A 14,544-nucleotide genomic window follows, 5' to 3' on the forward strand; every position below is an offset into this window, starting at 1 on the left:
TGGGGGCAGCAGAGACACCACCTCAGTCAAGTCCGAAGGCCCAGGCTTGGGTCCCCGCTCTGAGTCACCTGCCAGGTCAAGTCACTTAACTCATTATTTCTATCTGCTAAACATCGGAATGAATGATCCAGGGGCCCTTTACGTTCCAGATTCTCTCATCTCATGGAAGCAATTTAGGCAGTAGTTCCGTACAAGGGTAGCCCTTACCCAGGAAGTCTTGTAACTGCCCTTTCTTTTATCCTACTTTTCTAAGAGGCTATAACTCAAACTTACCAGGGTTTGCGTCTGTGTGTGTCTTTGGTTGATTTTTTTTTTAGGAATATGTAGGAGATTCTGGAATCAAGTCATTATAACACTAAACAGATTACACAATGGATGTACAAAAAGCTCTTTAGAATATACATTTTAGCACTTCCTGGTGGCAGAAATGACCGCCTGGCACAGAACTGGGTTGATTCAAAGACACTCAAAGCAAGACAGCTGTGGTCGACCAGTGTGATGACATAGACAGCAGGCCTTCCTAATGCCGCCTCCCAGGTAGAACTCGATTTCCCACTGGGGCAACATTGCCCCTAAAGGGAAAATCTGGTACTTGGGTGGGGGAGAGAAAAACTATTAGTCTTTTAATGTGTGATGCACAGATATATGTGCAATCCTTAAGTAGATAATAGCTATCTGTGGTATTAAAATGTCATGGGGGTTCACAGCAGCTCTATCAACAATAGCTAAAAGATGGAAACAGCTTAAACCTCCTTCAATAGCTGAATGGACAAGCTGTGGTCTATTGGCCCAATGGAATATTATGCAGCCATGAAAAGGAATGAGGTACCGATTGATATACGCTACAACATGGCTGAACTTTGAAAACACGATGCTTAGTGATAGAAGCCAGGCACAGAAAGGACACTTTTTACATGATCCCATTTATATGAAATGTCTAAAATGGGAAAATCCATGAAAACAGAAAGTAAACTGGGGCTGAGGGAGAGAGAGAGAGGGAGTGGCTGCTTAATGGGCATGGTTTCACTCTGGGGTGTGGACGTTTTGTAACGCAAGAGTGGTGGAGGTTGCCCAACACTCTGGGGGTACAAATGCCACTGGTTTGTCGACTTTAAAATGGTTCACTTTATGTTACGTGAATTTCACCTCAATTGAAAACAAAGGTCAGGCAATCTCCGGGGCGGGTGCGGGGTGGGGTGCGGGGGGAAGGACTAGGAAAACAATTGTCCACAGTGCTGGTCCTGGGGGTGAGGGGGCCTTTACTGGAAAAAGGCTGAGAGAGGCCAGGGCGGAGCACGGTGCCGTGGGAGGAGCCCGCACTGCCTTCACCGAGGACGTCACCACGCGTGATGGGAGATTACTAGGGTCTAAAACCTTGAGAAGAGAGTGTCCTGGAGACAGGAAAATCACGAACCATTCAAAGTGACCTCTAACTTCCCCCAAATTCAGCCACCTGAAGAGAAAAGTCTCCGTGAAGAATCCTGTCATTTTATGAGAAGCAGACACGACGAAGATTCTGTGATACAGACTGTCCCGCTGGTCTCCCCGCCAACCTGCTTCTTTTACTCTGAATTTTTTTAAAAATATTTTTTAAGTTTATTTTCAGAGAGGTAGGAAGGGAGGGAGAGATAAACATTGATGCGTGAGAGAAACATCAGTTGGTTGCCTCTCATGTGCCCCCTACTGGGGACGTGGCCTGCAACCCAGGCATGTGTCCTGGCTGGGAATCAAACCGGCGACCCCTTGGCTCACAGGCTGACGCGCCGTCCAGTGAGCCACGCCAGCCAGGCTTGGGTGATCTCTTTTCCTAAGTTGATTACACAACTTGCTTTAGCTCTTTCTACTCCCCAGGGAAGTGGACATCATTACGTTCAGGGTTTTTTTGCACAGCCAAACAGGAAGTGGAACTTCCTATGGAAACTTGAAACTTTAAAACAACAAAATGCCCCGGAGAGGAGAAACGCTGTGACAAAAACCTAGACTCCACGGGGTCAGCTGAGCGCCAGCTGGCAGGGTGGCGCCCGCGGCAGGCCGGGAGGCCAGAGCGCTGTGTTTGTGGGCTGTACCTGACAAAACTGTCACAACCTGCAAGGTGGAACCCCTGGTCTTGGGAAGTAGTTGAAAAGAAACAGAATGTGGTGTGCGGGTTGCTCTTTGCTGCTGATGGCCAGGTAGGACCCAAGAGAAGCTCAGGCAAAAATGAACTCAAATGAAGAGAAGTCAGAAACTCCGCCCGGCTCTTGATGTTGAAGAAGAAAACACGTGGGTGCCCCCGTTGTGAGGGGTGGTGGTGGGAATCAGTCAGCTCTGCCTCCTGTCGGGTTAAGGTGGCCACGCTGAAGGCAGGGCGGGGAGAGGCATGGGACAGAGAAGGAAATCCAGCAGCCTGGAAAGTTCTGGAAAAGAACCTAGGGTCTGGTTGACTATGGACAGAGGGGTTGGCGGCCTGCTAAGTTTCCAAGGGCATCATTGCCAGGGGATCTCAAGCATGTTGTACGAAGTCCCAGACTGGCCCCCCAGCTGCACCTGGAGGTGGCTGTGAAAGGTACGCAGCTACCAGGGAGGGGGCGCCCCGACACCCACCTGTGAGGTCAGCGGGGACGACGTGTCCTAGAGGGCAGGATCGGGCGTGGGTACCATGGAGGAGGGGCCGTGTCCCAGCGAGCACTCTCCACTGCCCGCTCCGCTCCCACGGCTCAGGACTTCACGACCCCCACCCGGCAGGACCTCGTCGCTGCAGGAGCCTGGTGTTTGGGGGGTGTGGGTACAGACGCAGTGGAGGCAGACAAGGCAGAGCCGCAAACTTCACTTCCTCCCGGGCACACAGGCCACTGCCCAAACTCCTCTCCCTCCCTCGCACGCCATCTGTCGCAGAGACAGGGATTTAAGACAGCGCAGCCCGTGGGGAGCTCCCCCTACTGCCTGGGCACCACGCTGTGGCAGAAGCCAGGGCCAGCCCAAGTTGCACAGGCTTCCCACCCCCGCGCCCCACCAAGGCCCCGGAAGCAGGGCACGTCAGGCCCCGGGAAGAGCGCGCCTGTGCAGCAGGCAGGGGCGGCAGCTGCCCCCCCCCCCCCCGCCCAGTGCCCTTTCCCTCCCAGCCTCCCCCCGGAACATGCGTGGAAGTGCTAAGAGCTGCTCCAGCCTCAGCTCACAGAACCCCCTCAGACGTCACCCTCCAGAGGCCTGGTCCCCTCCCCGCTGGACAGACGGCCCCAGGGTGCTCCTGACCACCCCCACCCCCCGCCAGGGTCTCTAAGTGACTGCCCCAGGGCTGCCGCGCCCACCCACTCCCGTGCCCCGGGGTTACTTCGGCAAGAAAGTTCTTTTGTGTTTGAGCCATTGTATTTTTGGGGGGTCTATTTATTACAGAACTAGCATTACCCTAATACAATCATTGCTAAATGGCCATTATACATTTATGCTATAATTGCACATTTTAATCACCAAAGGAATGTCCTTTTCTCGATTCTAAATTTTCAGAAGTGAAAGGTTAGAAGTTAAAGTTGCTGCAAGGCAAAGGATAAAAACATTGCGAGGTAGTCGGTAGTGTGGCTGTCAAATGCTAGGTTTCCCGCCAATAAACGAGCAGCGTGCGGTTCCCCGCCTGCACGGTGGAAGGAATGCCAGGCGGGCCTGCCCCCGCCGGGGCCGGCCGATCGGCCGGCGGGCCGCATCCCACCTTCGGCCTGCTTCTGCACAGCCCTCGGGCTCAGGTTTTGTGTTTTTAAAAACAAAGAAGAATATGTGACAGACTGTATGCAGTCCAAATAGTCACTACCCAGCCCTGCCTGTGGGGCTGCAGTGAGGGCCGTCAGCATCCTGGCCAGTGCCTGGCTTGAAGTAAGCAAGCAATAGAAAGTGATACATGCAATACAGCTATTAACGTCTCCAAAAATACACTGCCACATAGCTGAGTTCCTCATTCCCTCTAGGTGCACAGTCTCTCCTCCCCTCCCAGACACAAAAGACAAGCATCTTGATTACTATGGTCACAAGATACTTTCAAATTAAAAAGTTGCTGGTGGTTCAATTTCACATATCTGGAATAAGAAGTAAGAGGAAAAAGTGTTTCCCTTCATAGCAAAGGGACTTGACGGTGGCAGAAGAGAGCCTAGGAGAGGGATGCACGACTCACGATGGAATACATCAGGGAAGACCGAGACATTTGACATTTTAAAATTAGAACAAGACATTAGGTAGATAGGGGAAAATGTTAGACTGATTTGGCGACAGTATTTAGCGCTGGTTTTCGCAATCAAACAATTCTGCGGTGTGAATGCACTTACAGTAGAGATCTAGGATTCAGGCAGAGACACAACACGAAGCCGGCCTTTCAAAGTCCGATTAGACGGGGAGCGTTGTCCAACGAGACGCCTGGCAAACCCGGGCTGATGCTAAGGTAGGCTAGTGCTGGCATGACCGGTGGACTGGCGTCACACTGAGTCCAGGTTTCCCAAAGGAGGTCTGCACCCCTGGGCCCCAGGGACGCGGTGTGCGTGTGTGCGTGCCTGGGGAGGGACGTGCCAGCGTCTTAAGATGTCACGAAGACTGGCCGTGCCACACGCTCTTGCGAAGTCACACTGCACGACAGCGCAATACGGGCCTCGAGAAATGCCACAGCGCAGGACACTGGTGACCCTGCCGAGCCCACGGCCCCCTCCTTCCACAAGCACGCAGCGGCGCCAGGAAGGGCCGGGACCCTGCCGGACACTCTGGACAGGCTGCAGGCCGCGCAGACGTCAGGTCGACGGGGACGCCGCACCGGGGCTTCCCGCAGAGCATCGGACGTTCTCGTTCCACAAACGCACACTTGGACATAATTAAAAAGCTGAAGTCTTTGCATTATAAGCAGATACTCTCAAGATTACTAGCGAGCTTATAAAATTCAGGTTTGGCAGGAAAATCACAGTCTAAAGATACCCTGTTCACTCACCAATGTTAAGAAAATTTTCAGCAGGGCAAACTTTTGCATATTTTGATCAGAAGAGAAGAGAGAGACATTCTGCTGCTTGTCACGGTGGGGCTTTCTGTTCTGCAATGAAGTCGGGCCGTGTGCCTGGCTTCTCCGGGTAAGTTCCATTTATTAATCATTGTACCCCCAAAAAATATCTTGGCATTCATTGGAAAAGAAGTTACTAGATCCCAATATTTAATATTTTAACATTGTGAAAGTTCTACTTTTGTAACAGGGCTTTTTAAAATGGAGAAAACTTTGGAAAAATTTTAAAAAGAAACTTATGATTTATTAGAGAACAGGTTCCAAAAAACGTTCTTAGAAAAATATAAAGTGCCCAAATACCAACTGACACAGGTGACAGAGGCCTCCTGGGGCCAAAGAAGCATTCGTGAAAAAAACATTTAAAACAGTCTAGGTACATATTTACATTGGGTCAGTAAAGGTGAAACCATCTTCCTTGGCTTTGATGTTACTCTATGAGAAAAGAAAATCAAACTAGAAACCCAACAATCATATTCTCAGCATGCTCCACTGTTGCTTAGCGATGCATCTCGCGAATATTTACTCCACGCTTTCTACTTTTCACCTTTAAATGAGAGTAGTGTAAAACTGCCCAGCCTCAGGCAGGCTGGGTGCTGTGAGGGGTCACAATTTCAAAGGCAAGTCCAAATTGTCTGACTCTAGATCTGACGAGGGGCATGGACACCGGACGGCAGCGACCTCGGGCTGCGGGGAGCGGGCTGGTCAAATCTCCATCTCTCGCTAACAGCTGCGTAACTCGGCTGCCACTTGCTACCAAGTGCTCAGGTGGCGTCCCCAAACCTCTGTCATCCCCGGGTTTCAGAAAGAATCATTAGGAGGCAGCCATCGAAGAGGCCGTGAAAATGCTGCGTGCAATGACCCCCGGCAGTGAGGGGTGACTGGACCCCCGGCCCCGAAGGCCCCATTCACTAGGTCAACTGGGATCTTTTCAAACCAGCGAGGGAAGCTCCGAGGCCCTGGCCGCGGACGTTAAGCCTTGGCTGGCGGACTACAAGGTCAGCTGGCTGGAGACCTGGCCGTCGGAGCGGCTGCGTGGGCTCAGAACCTTCGGCGCTGTCACTGAGAATGCGGAAAAGCAGCCAGCGGGGTCTGAGCAGGAAGTCGGGGGCCCCGCGGGACTGGAGACCAGGCTTCGTCCTGAGGCCCTCACGGCCGGGGCGTCTCGGGAGCGCAGCCTCTCCGTGTTTCCCTGCCCACTGACCGAAGGCTCCTGCACGGGGAGGCGTCCCACGCGTTCCTGCCCTGCCGCCTTCGGGGCTGTTCTGCAGTGATTCTCCGGAATGGCGGGGCCTGATGCCTCCTCTTTTCTCTTTTTCATTTTTAAGGTTCATTATTTCTTCTTTTTTCTGGTTACAAAAGTGAAATCTCATTTTTGGGACTTTGGAGACTGAGGAGGAAAATTTCTAAAAGGAGACATTTTAACATCAGATTGTACTTCTTACTGTAAAGAGAACCCATCACTGATTTAAGATCTATTTGTGATACTGAATACTTAAAAATTTTTTAAAAAGTAGCTATTTGAAAGGGAGGATTAATATATGAACATGGAAAACCCATCACCAAGGCCAATATACATTTCCTCAAAGAATTTCATGTAATAAAATGGGAGATTAAGGAGTCACAGAGATAGAAGCATAAATCCAAGAAGAAAAACTGTTACTCTCCTAATTCGAATACAGAAAAAGATAAATGCCTGAAATCTGTTTCACATATTAGAAAAAAAATAAAAGCAAATTCTGATTACCATTAGTTTGTTAATCTCCACGATGCTGCCAAGATCACTTAGCTTCACCTCTGAATAAGCAACTAAATTCAGGGTAAAAAGACAAAGAAAAAGTCCTTACTCAGGACTGCGCATCTTCCACAGAGAACTCAGAAAAGAAACTACTGCAAACTTGTAACCCCATCTTCCCAGTAAATAAAGTGTTCTGAGACGAATGTACGACAGACAGAATGGAAATGAATTAAAAAAGTGACTAGAAGAGTGTTGGCTGTGAGACCTCGTGAAGACAGAACGTCACACACTGTCACCACAGGACAAGCATACAAGCCATGCCACTGAACGCAGCGCCTTTCAGACGGACTCACTAGTGTGGGCGCAGAGCAACACTGTCTTTGCGGCTGGAGGAGAGCACAGGCTGCCTAAACTCAGGGGCGCCCCGGCGCCCCGGCTAAGCGGCTTTCCTGCTGGGGCGAATCCGGAGGGATCCGTGGAGACTTCTCGAAAGAATCCTGTTCTCTTGGAAGATAGCAGCAGCAGCAAAGGTGCAATGTCCTCTACCGGACTTTACTCTGCATTCTCTTTCTTGGCACTGTAAATGTTCTGCACCGTTTCGTAGACGGACTCCAGGTCCTCTGGGTACCGGAGCTCTAGCTCTGCGTTCGGGATGTAGTGAGTGCCAGTGAACTCTGAGAAGTAGCGTCCGACGTCGGGGTGTGAGATTTCTTGAGGCTCCACGTTATATTCCAAGTTTTCTGTTGACAAAGAGGCACAATCTCATTAAAATGGACGTTTCGGTGGCATCTTTTATCCAGAGAGCTTCCTAGCAATAGTTTTTGAGTAGCATTTTTGAGGTGGAAAAAGAAAACACAGCATGTGGCAGAACAACCAGGAACAGGCAGCAAGCGGGAGTCAGGGGGCGGAGGGGTGGTGGCCTGGGGCCCCCTGCAGCTCCGAACCAGACAGAACTTTCCTGGTCTCCGAGCACGGTGCCTGGCTCCAGCAAAGCTGCCGCAGCCTCTCGGGGACCGGCAGACCGGAGGCCACCGTGCTCCTCTGACCTGATCTAACACGAGCGCAGGCGAGGGTGTCCCAGCGGCTCCGCTTTCGCCAGCAGTTAAGCTTATGAAGCCGCCACAGCGCCTGGTGACCAGTCTCGTATCTGCAACCCTCTCGTCTACTAACGGGAGCCCCCTACACAGACCACAATCTCCCCCCAGCTCCTTCCTTTCCACACCGGCCATGTACTTCCGCAGGCACCGTCCCCTGTCACCAGTGGGCAGCCTGGAACAACGCTTTGCTGCCAGTTTGCCAAGAGCAGCAGTTCTCAGCCGGGGGCTGTCTGGCCTCTTCTGGGACATCGGGAAACATCTTAAGACACTTCCAGTTGTCATGACCCAGAGCTGCGGCAGGCGCTGAGCAGCAAGAGGCCGGGGAGCTGCTCAACGGCTGCACAGGCCAGCCCCCCAACAATAAAGAGCCCTCTAGACCTAAGCGTGGGTCGCCCTGCTCTGGAGAAAGTCAGACGCACGTTCCGGCATCTTCTCCCCTCCCTCTTTCCTTTCTCTGTGTCTATTCAGGAGCGGCTGGGGCCGCGACTACCTAGGGGTCTGAGTGCGGGGAGCAGTGCAGGGGGTCGAGGTCAGGTCATAGTCACGGACCTGCTGGGACCACGCAGGTGGGCAGCGGTGCCCGGGACTCTAAACGTGGGCCCAGCACAGGAGGCGTGGGGAGCGCAAGCGGAGGGAGGAGAAGCCGACCGCGGGCGGCGGGCAGGTGCGGGCGGCCCGGCTCCCGCCCTCAGGAGGAACGGGCACTGAGCTGGGCGCGCCCACCTGCCCGCGCCGCGGCCAAACAGGAAAACAGTGTTAATGAGAGAACTTTCTGAAGGAGAAAACAAGGAGGGATAGTGAGGTTGGCAACTATGTATTAGGAGGGGAAGATAAATTCCACTCTACTGAACAAGGTTTTTGAAATATGTACTAGAAGAGAGATGAGAAAGCTACGTGATATAAAATGTAACTGAGCAAAATGTTAAACAGGGACTACTTACAAGTCCTGAAAAACCTTGAGAAGTCTTTTTGATTCCCTTGAAATTTTCAGAGAATGTGTCTGCTTATTTTACTTTAAATTTTCAAGCTGCCCCCAAATACATGCACACACTCCTGGAAAACTGCGGAGACACTAGCTGTGAGTCTCTGGGGACAGCCCTCTGCCCTGGTCCCTCCGCCTCTGGAGAGAAACCCCTACAAGTGTGAGCGTATCTTTCTAGTCCTTCTTCTATGAACATACAGACATGTACCTACATGTTAACTGCATGTGCTTAAAGAAAATTCGGTAGTGTTTTGTCTTTGTTTATTCATACGAAACATATACTAAGTGTTTGCCTACAACTGGTTTACTTAACAAGGGCTTAGTAATGCCACAGTGTGGATAGGTCCCAACTTCCCAATCCTTGGGAACAGCACAGTTTTGTGATAACAAGGGACCTCAGGCCCCTGGGCAAGCGTGTCTCTATAGAAGGACTGAAGGCTGGAACTTACAGGTCAGAAGGGAAAGACATTTGAGATTCTCACGATTTAAAAGGGCGCACCAATCCACCCTCTGAAATGGCTCAGCTTTTACGCTCGAGCCCCGAGGCAGGGGATCCTCACCCACGAGCCAGCCCGTGCGGGCGGCCATGGGCTGCTATGTGTGGAGGGGGGTGTGGTAGAAACTTGCGTTTGGAGCTGTTAAGACAAATTATGGAAATGGGAATGAACATTTGGTGTGCGCACACATGTACCAAGCATTCTACAAGGTGCTTTATGTATAAAACACATGTAAAAACTAGATGTTCACATCACAGTTGAAGTCCTGACCTTCCAACATGGGCAGCTGACTGCAGTTCAGAGCCCCTGCCATGCTGGTTTCCGATAGGACCAAGGTCGGGCGGGGAGCTGAGCCCGGCAGCCCGCCCCCTTCTGGGGGAAATGGTAATTAGGCCAGATGCCGTATATCCCTCCTTAGGATATGGGGGACCGCTATCTTATTGTTCGGAATATTCCCTTGATCGTGCAGGATAAAATGATTTGAAGATGTCGTGCATGCATGCGATGAATGATCTACTATTCACCTCTCTTGGAGAACTAGTAACTAGAAGAGCATTCATTGGGGGGTTCTACCCAGGTTACTAGGGTCCTGGAGCCAAAGTTTGAAAATTTGGATCAAGAAAAGTTGTAAAACAGAATAGATTTAATGCAAATAAGTGAATCCAAAAATGGAAAAAAAAAAAATAGACCAACCCATATTTAAATAAGTGTTTTAAAAAGTTAGCCTCTCAAGGTCTCCCGCTGGCTAAATATGGGCTAATTGGAACAAAAAAATCGTTCCCAATGATTGCAACACACTGACAAAATAAAAATCTAGGCATCTATGGGAGGTGAGGGGAAGGAGAGCTAGTGGTGGAGGTGCAGGAGGGATGGGCAGGGAGAAGGAAGAGGGAGAGGAGAGCACGGAGACAGCCCAGGGGGCAGGGAGGGGGAGAAAGGGGGGCGGGAAGCCCTTGTCTCCGGAAGTGGAGGGAACAGCAGCAGCAGCAGCGGGGAATCAGCGTTTTGCAGCTCTCATATAACAGCTTAGGCGAGGAGGTGCAACAGGCACTGACACAAACACAAGGATAAAGGGGGCTGGGGAAGACGAGACACACAGGGTGTCACAGGACCACTCCACGGGCTTCTTGTTAACTGCGCAGGGAAGACGGTCCCTCAGTGAGTCACCATCTTAGCCAAGTGACCAAAACCCACTTCCCTGACAGTGGGACATGGAACATCACAGGCCTCTGGACGAGAGGCAACGGGACAGACACAGAGCATCTGAGAATAAATATTTCAGCCCAAAATATTGACCTGATCTAAGCAGGCCTCATGCTTCCAGTTTACAGACAACACACAGGCAGGCAAACAGTATGACTCCTCCGGGGATCAGACAATTTACAAGATAACCAGCCTGCGCTCTTCAAAATGCTGAGGGCTTGTGACAAAGGAAAATAAGGGGGGAAAGAAGAGGAATGAGAAAATGTTTTTGTTTTTTGTTTTGCCTAAGAGAGACCTGAGGCATAACAAAGCAGTGTGTACGTAAATCCTGGTTGGATCATGATTTGAAAATAATCACAGACACACACCTAGAAAGGTTATTTTGTGACAGTTCAGAAATTTGAATGATGCCTGGATATTAGCTATTACAAAATAATTTCTACTTGTTAGCTGTGATGCTGTAACTAATGGTACCGCAGTGAAATATCCTTGTTCTTAAAACAGGTATAACTGAGTATTGAGCTGAGGATGTCTGCAATGTTCTTTCAAATGGTTTAGCAAGAAATGAAAACCTCTCCAAGTCAAACAAATATTGTAAAAACGCTAACCGTTGCGTCTCGTGGAAGGTGTATGGGGTGATCACTGTGTTCGCATGTTTGAAATGCTCTTCATTCAAAGTCGTCAAAACCAAAGACATTAGCCTCTCAGTCACACACTATGTGCACGCATCTCCTTGTCTGCGCTTCTGTCACAAACCTCTCTCCCCCTCGGGGACAGGGAATCCCGCCTCCCCGCCCTCCCCAACCGCTGGATGTGAGCATCTGCTAGGTGTGGAGTGACCCATGGTGCTGGGGACCCGTCAGAGAGTGGGGCAGACTCGGTCCTGCTCTCAGAGCTTTGGGCGGAGCAAGGGAGCGCGGCCACCGCAAGGGCAATACTGGAGGAGAAGGCGCGCGGCTCAGAATGGCAGGAGCTGGGGGAGCGCAGGGCAGGGACAGGTGGCCCAGTGTGAGGGCAGTGGGGAGGCTGGGCTGACGTTAAACCGGAAGCACAGCCCAATGCCTGGGAGGGCGCAGGGAAGCCTATCCATAAGGGACAGCCACCTGTGCGAAGACCTGCGGGAACGGCGACCGCGAGGCACAAGGTTGCGAGCCCGGCAGGAGCCTGGCGGGGGCAGGAACGAGGTGAGCCGGGAGAGGGGCTACGTCACCTCTGGGCCACACACAGGAGCCCAGCCTGGCAGCAGACACTTCTGACCAGCAGCCGAAGCTGCGAGTGGAAGGTTCTCCAGCCCTGATGAGGAGATGCGCTGTGGGGGGCCAGCCTGCAGGCGGGGGCCAGCTCAGACACTGGGGCAACTCTGGCAGGAAACGCGCACGGTACAGAGAGGAGTCGGGAGACGGGGGTGGAGAAAGCGGACGCAAGTCTGGGATGGGCACTTAGGAGGCGGAATCAGCGTGATGTGCTGTCTGGCTGGATATATGACGGGGGAGGGGCTGGAGCAGAAGAGATGGGGCCCAGGTGGCACCGTTCCAATGAGACAAGCAGGAGCAGGTTGGGGTGGGGACGAGCAGTGACACAGTGCGTTCAGTCCGGACCGTCTGAGCTGCTTGAAGAACCTGAGTGCAGGTGCTGGGGGCTCTGAGAGGTGGCCACGGGCCCAGAGAAGAGCTGGACATGGAAAGAAGGTTCTCAGAGTGGCCGGCGTAAGGTCAACAGCTAACAAGGCCACGGAGGAAGCGGAGCCCCACCAAGTGAGAGGAGCCCTGAGGCGCGCCACGAACCGGGCCAGGCCCTCCGGGGGGACCTGCGACGGGGCCCCTCCATCTCTGCAGCCGCAGCCCAGCACCCGGCTGACGGGCAACCCTGCGCACTGCCTGCCGACAGCAGAGAAAGTGGACAGTGGCCTCGGGGTACGTCTGGGAAGTCAGGAATTTTCCAAAAGCCTCAGAATTTAAAATTTGAGAAGGCAACCTATGAACATTACCCACAATCACTTAGTTCAATCTCAGTTTTAGGGAGCGTAAAACTGACAGCCAGACGTTAAGATTTTTTACAAAGTTGCTACATTATTATGACTGTAAACCTTATGTGGCTTATTTAAAATACAATCAGAAATGGATTCCTGAGAATTCCTATGGATGCATTTACCAGAAAAAATTCAGGACACCTAAACCCAATTAGCATTTCACCTACTCTGAAAAGCCCATTTTAAAGTTAAACACGGGTGTTTCTAGAAACTCAAATATCAAATACTGGAAGCCTGAAGAGCCGCCCCGTCATGGGCTGTGAGCAGACGAGGTGAAGCCACAGGCGCTGGCCCGCGTGCGGTCACGAGACGGCCCCCCGTGACTCTGGCACGCACTCTGGGACAGGCAGCGTGGCACGCTTACCACGCGGTTAGTGGCAGGAGCAGAGTCGACAGGTTACTCAGTAATTTTCAGATCATGTTAATTTTTAGAAATTGTTAGTATGATTTTTGGGTCACAGCTTGAAAAGTTAAGTAAAATCGCTGCCCGCGCCTTTGGCAGAGACGAGCACAGGCCAGCCCCTCCGGAACTTCCTCGTCACGGCGGCAGAGGCTGACACGACCTGCAGTCTCAATAAACAGATTTCTCTCGTTGCACGCGATCGTCTCTCAGTTTCTGAGGAATTAACAATTAACATGAAACTTTTTCTAGTCTTCTTGATACTGGAGCTTTTTCTACATCTACTATTTCTACAAATGCAGTCGCCAGAACGTTAACACTGAGTTAGGTCCAGCATGTTTTAGGTCAGGCACAAAAGAGTAGAGCGTGATGGTTACGGACAAGGCTTTGCCAGCTGCCTGGGCTCCAATTCATACTGTGTAAGTTACAATTTAAACGACTCTATGTCCTTCAGTTTCCTCATGTAATAAACGAGGATGATGATGGTGATGAAGAAAACTAGAGTCTTCCGGTGGAGTTAATGGGCATCTGAACCCCGCCTGCCACCGAGGTGGCGGAAGAAAGGAAAGGGAGCCTCACAGCGAGGGCGTTTCTGTCTCTAGCCGCCCTCAGGGCTGGCGGAGGCCGCACTGCCATCTCAGGAGACCTGGGCGGATGCTAGGGTGGCTCCCCCAGTAGCGTCCATTCAACACCCTCAGGTTCAAGCAGGCCACGTGGGCCCGGCACAAGCTGACCCTCCTTACCTGGAAGGGGCCAGTGGCAGTGCCTGGGAAGCAGGCACTGGGGATTTGATTGGCAAAGGCAATGGCCAATGAAAACAGAGATAATCAGCAGCACGTGTGGTGGTGATGGAGGGGGAGGCTTTGAGGCCCGCGACTCCCGAACCCGCGGCGTGGCCGCACCACGGGACGCCCCCTGTGCGGACCGGCTGAGTATCGGCCCTCGTGAGGGGAGCTACAGGAAAGCGTGGGCCCACGGTATCTGAGAGCTCAAGTGTGTGCCTGAATGTGCCCTGGTGTCACTAAACGCATCGACACGAACTAGCCACTTACCTTGGGCTGCGTATCTGCAAGAACCATCCTCCACCAGGACATTGTAGAAAGGCTGATGGTGGCCGTGAGGCAGGCTGTGGACGTTCATGTTGCGGATCCACTCGTGCCCCATCATGCAGGTGGGGTCCCAGCCGTAGATGACACAGTTGTAGCCATACCTAGTTAACGCAAGAGCAACGGCCAGTCAGTTCCCCGCGATCCTGGCGACTGTGAAACAGATACAAGATGGCCTGGCTTCTCTTAAGCTCCTGTTCTTACAAATTTACCTGCCTTTACCCCCCACGCTGATTTGTCTTCCAGGACGCCCCTGCGCTTCTTTATAGACCTGTCTTACCGTCAATCTAGCACCTGAGTTGGAAAAAAATAAACTTTCTGACAAGGAGTGATGGGATAACAAGGGGCTGTCGGAAAAAATGGGAAAGGTACCAGGACCTAGGCCTGACAAGAGCACACGAAACCGGTTCTTAGTGGGACAGAGACCTAAGGGTAATGTGCAGAGCTTCTAAACTGTCTCCGTGACTCGGGGTCGCGAATGATTTCTCAAAGT

At 51.9% G+C, this 14,544-nt stretch overlaps 1 protein-coding gene across 3 annotated transcripts in view; it reads right to left on the reverse strand.

Moving 5' to 3' along the window:
* Window positions 1-3,323: 3,323 nt before the first annotated feature.
* Window positions 3,324-14,544, reverse strand: part of FBXO21 (F-box protein 21) — a 36,958-nt gene continuing 25,737 nt past the window's right edge. For 2 of the 3 annotated variants that reach the window (XM_054594235.1, XM_054594234.1), the window contains exons 11-12: window positions 13,998-14,155; window positions 3,324-7,477 (exon numbers count right to left, since the gene is read on the reverse strand). In XM_054594235.1, coding sequence (XP_054450210.1) covers window positions 7,290-7,477; window positions 13,998-14,155 — 346 coding nt within the window. In that variant the 3' untranslated portion in view covers window positions 3,324-7,289. The remainder of the gene's footprint in view (window positions 7,478-13,997; window positions 14,156-14,544) is intronic. The other variant, XM_054594236.1, reaches the window with a different exon arrangement.

This window comes from Pteronotus mesoamericanus, unplaced genomic scaffold (genome assembly GCF_021234165.1).
Source record: "Pteronotus mesoamericanus isolate MK-2021 breed Mesoamerican mustached bat unplaced genomic scaffold, CSHL_Meso_final scaffold_507, whole genome shotgun sequence".
In the NCBI taxonomy this organism is placed as follows: domain Eukaryota; kingdom Metazoa; phylum Chordata; class Mammalia; order Chiroptera; family Mormoopidae; genus Pteronotus; species Pteronotus mesoamericanus.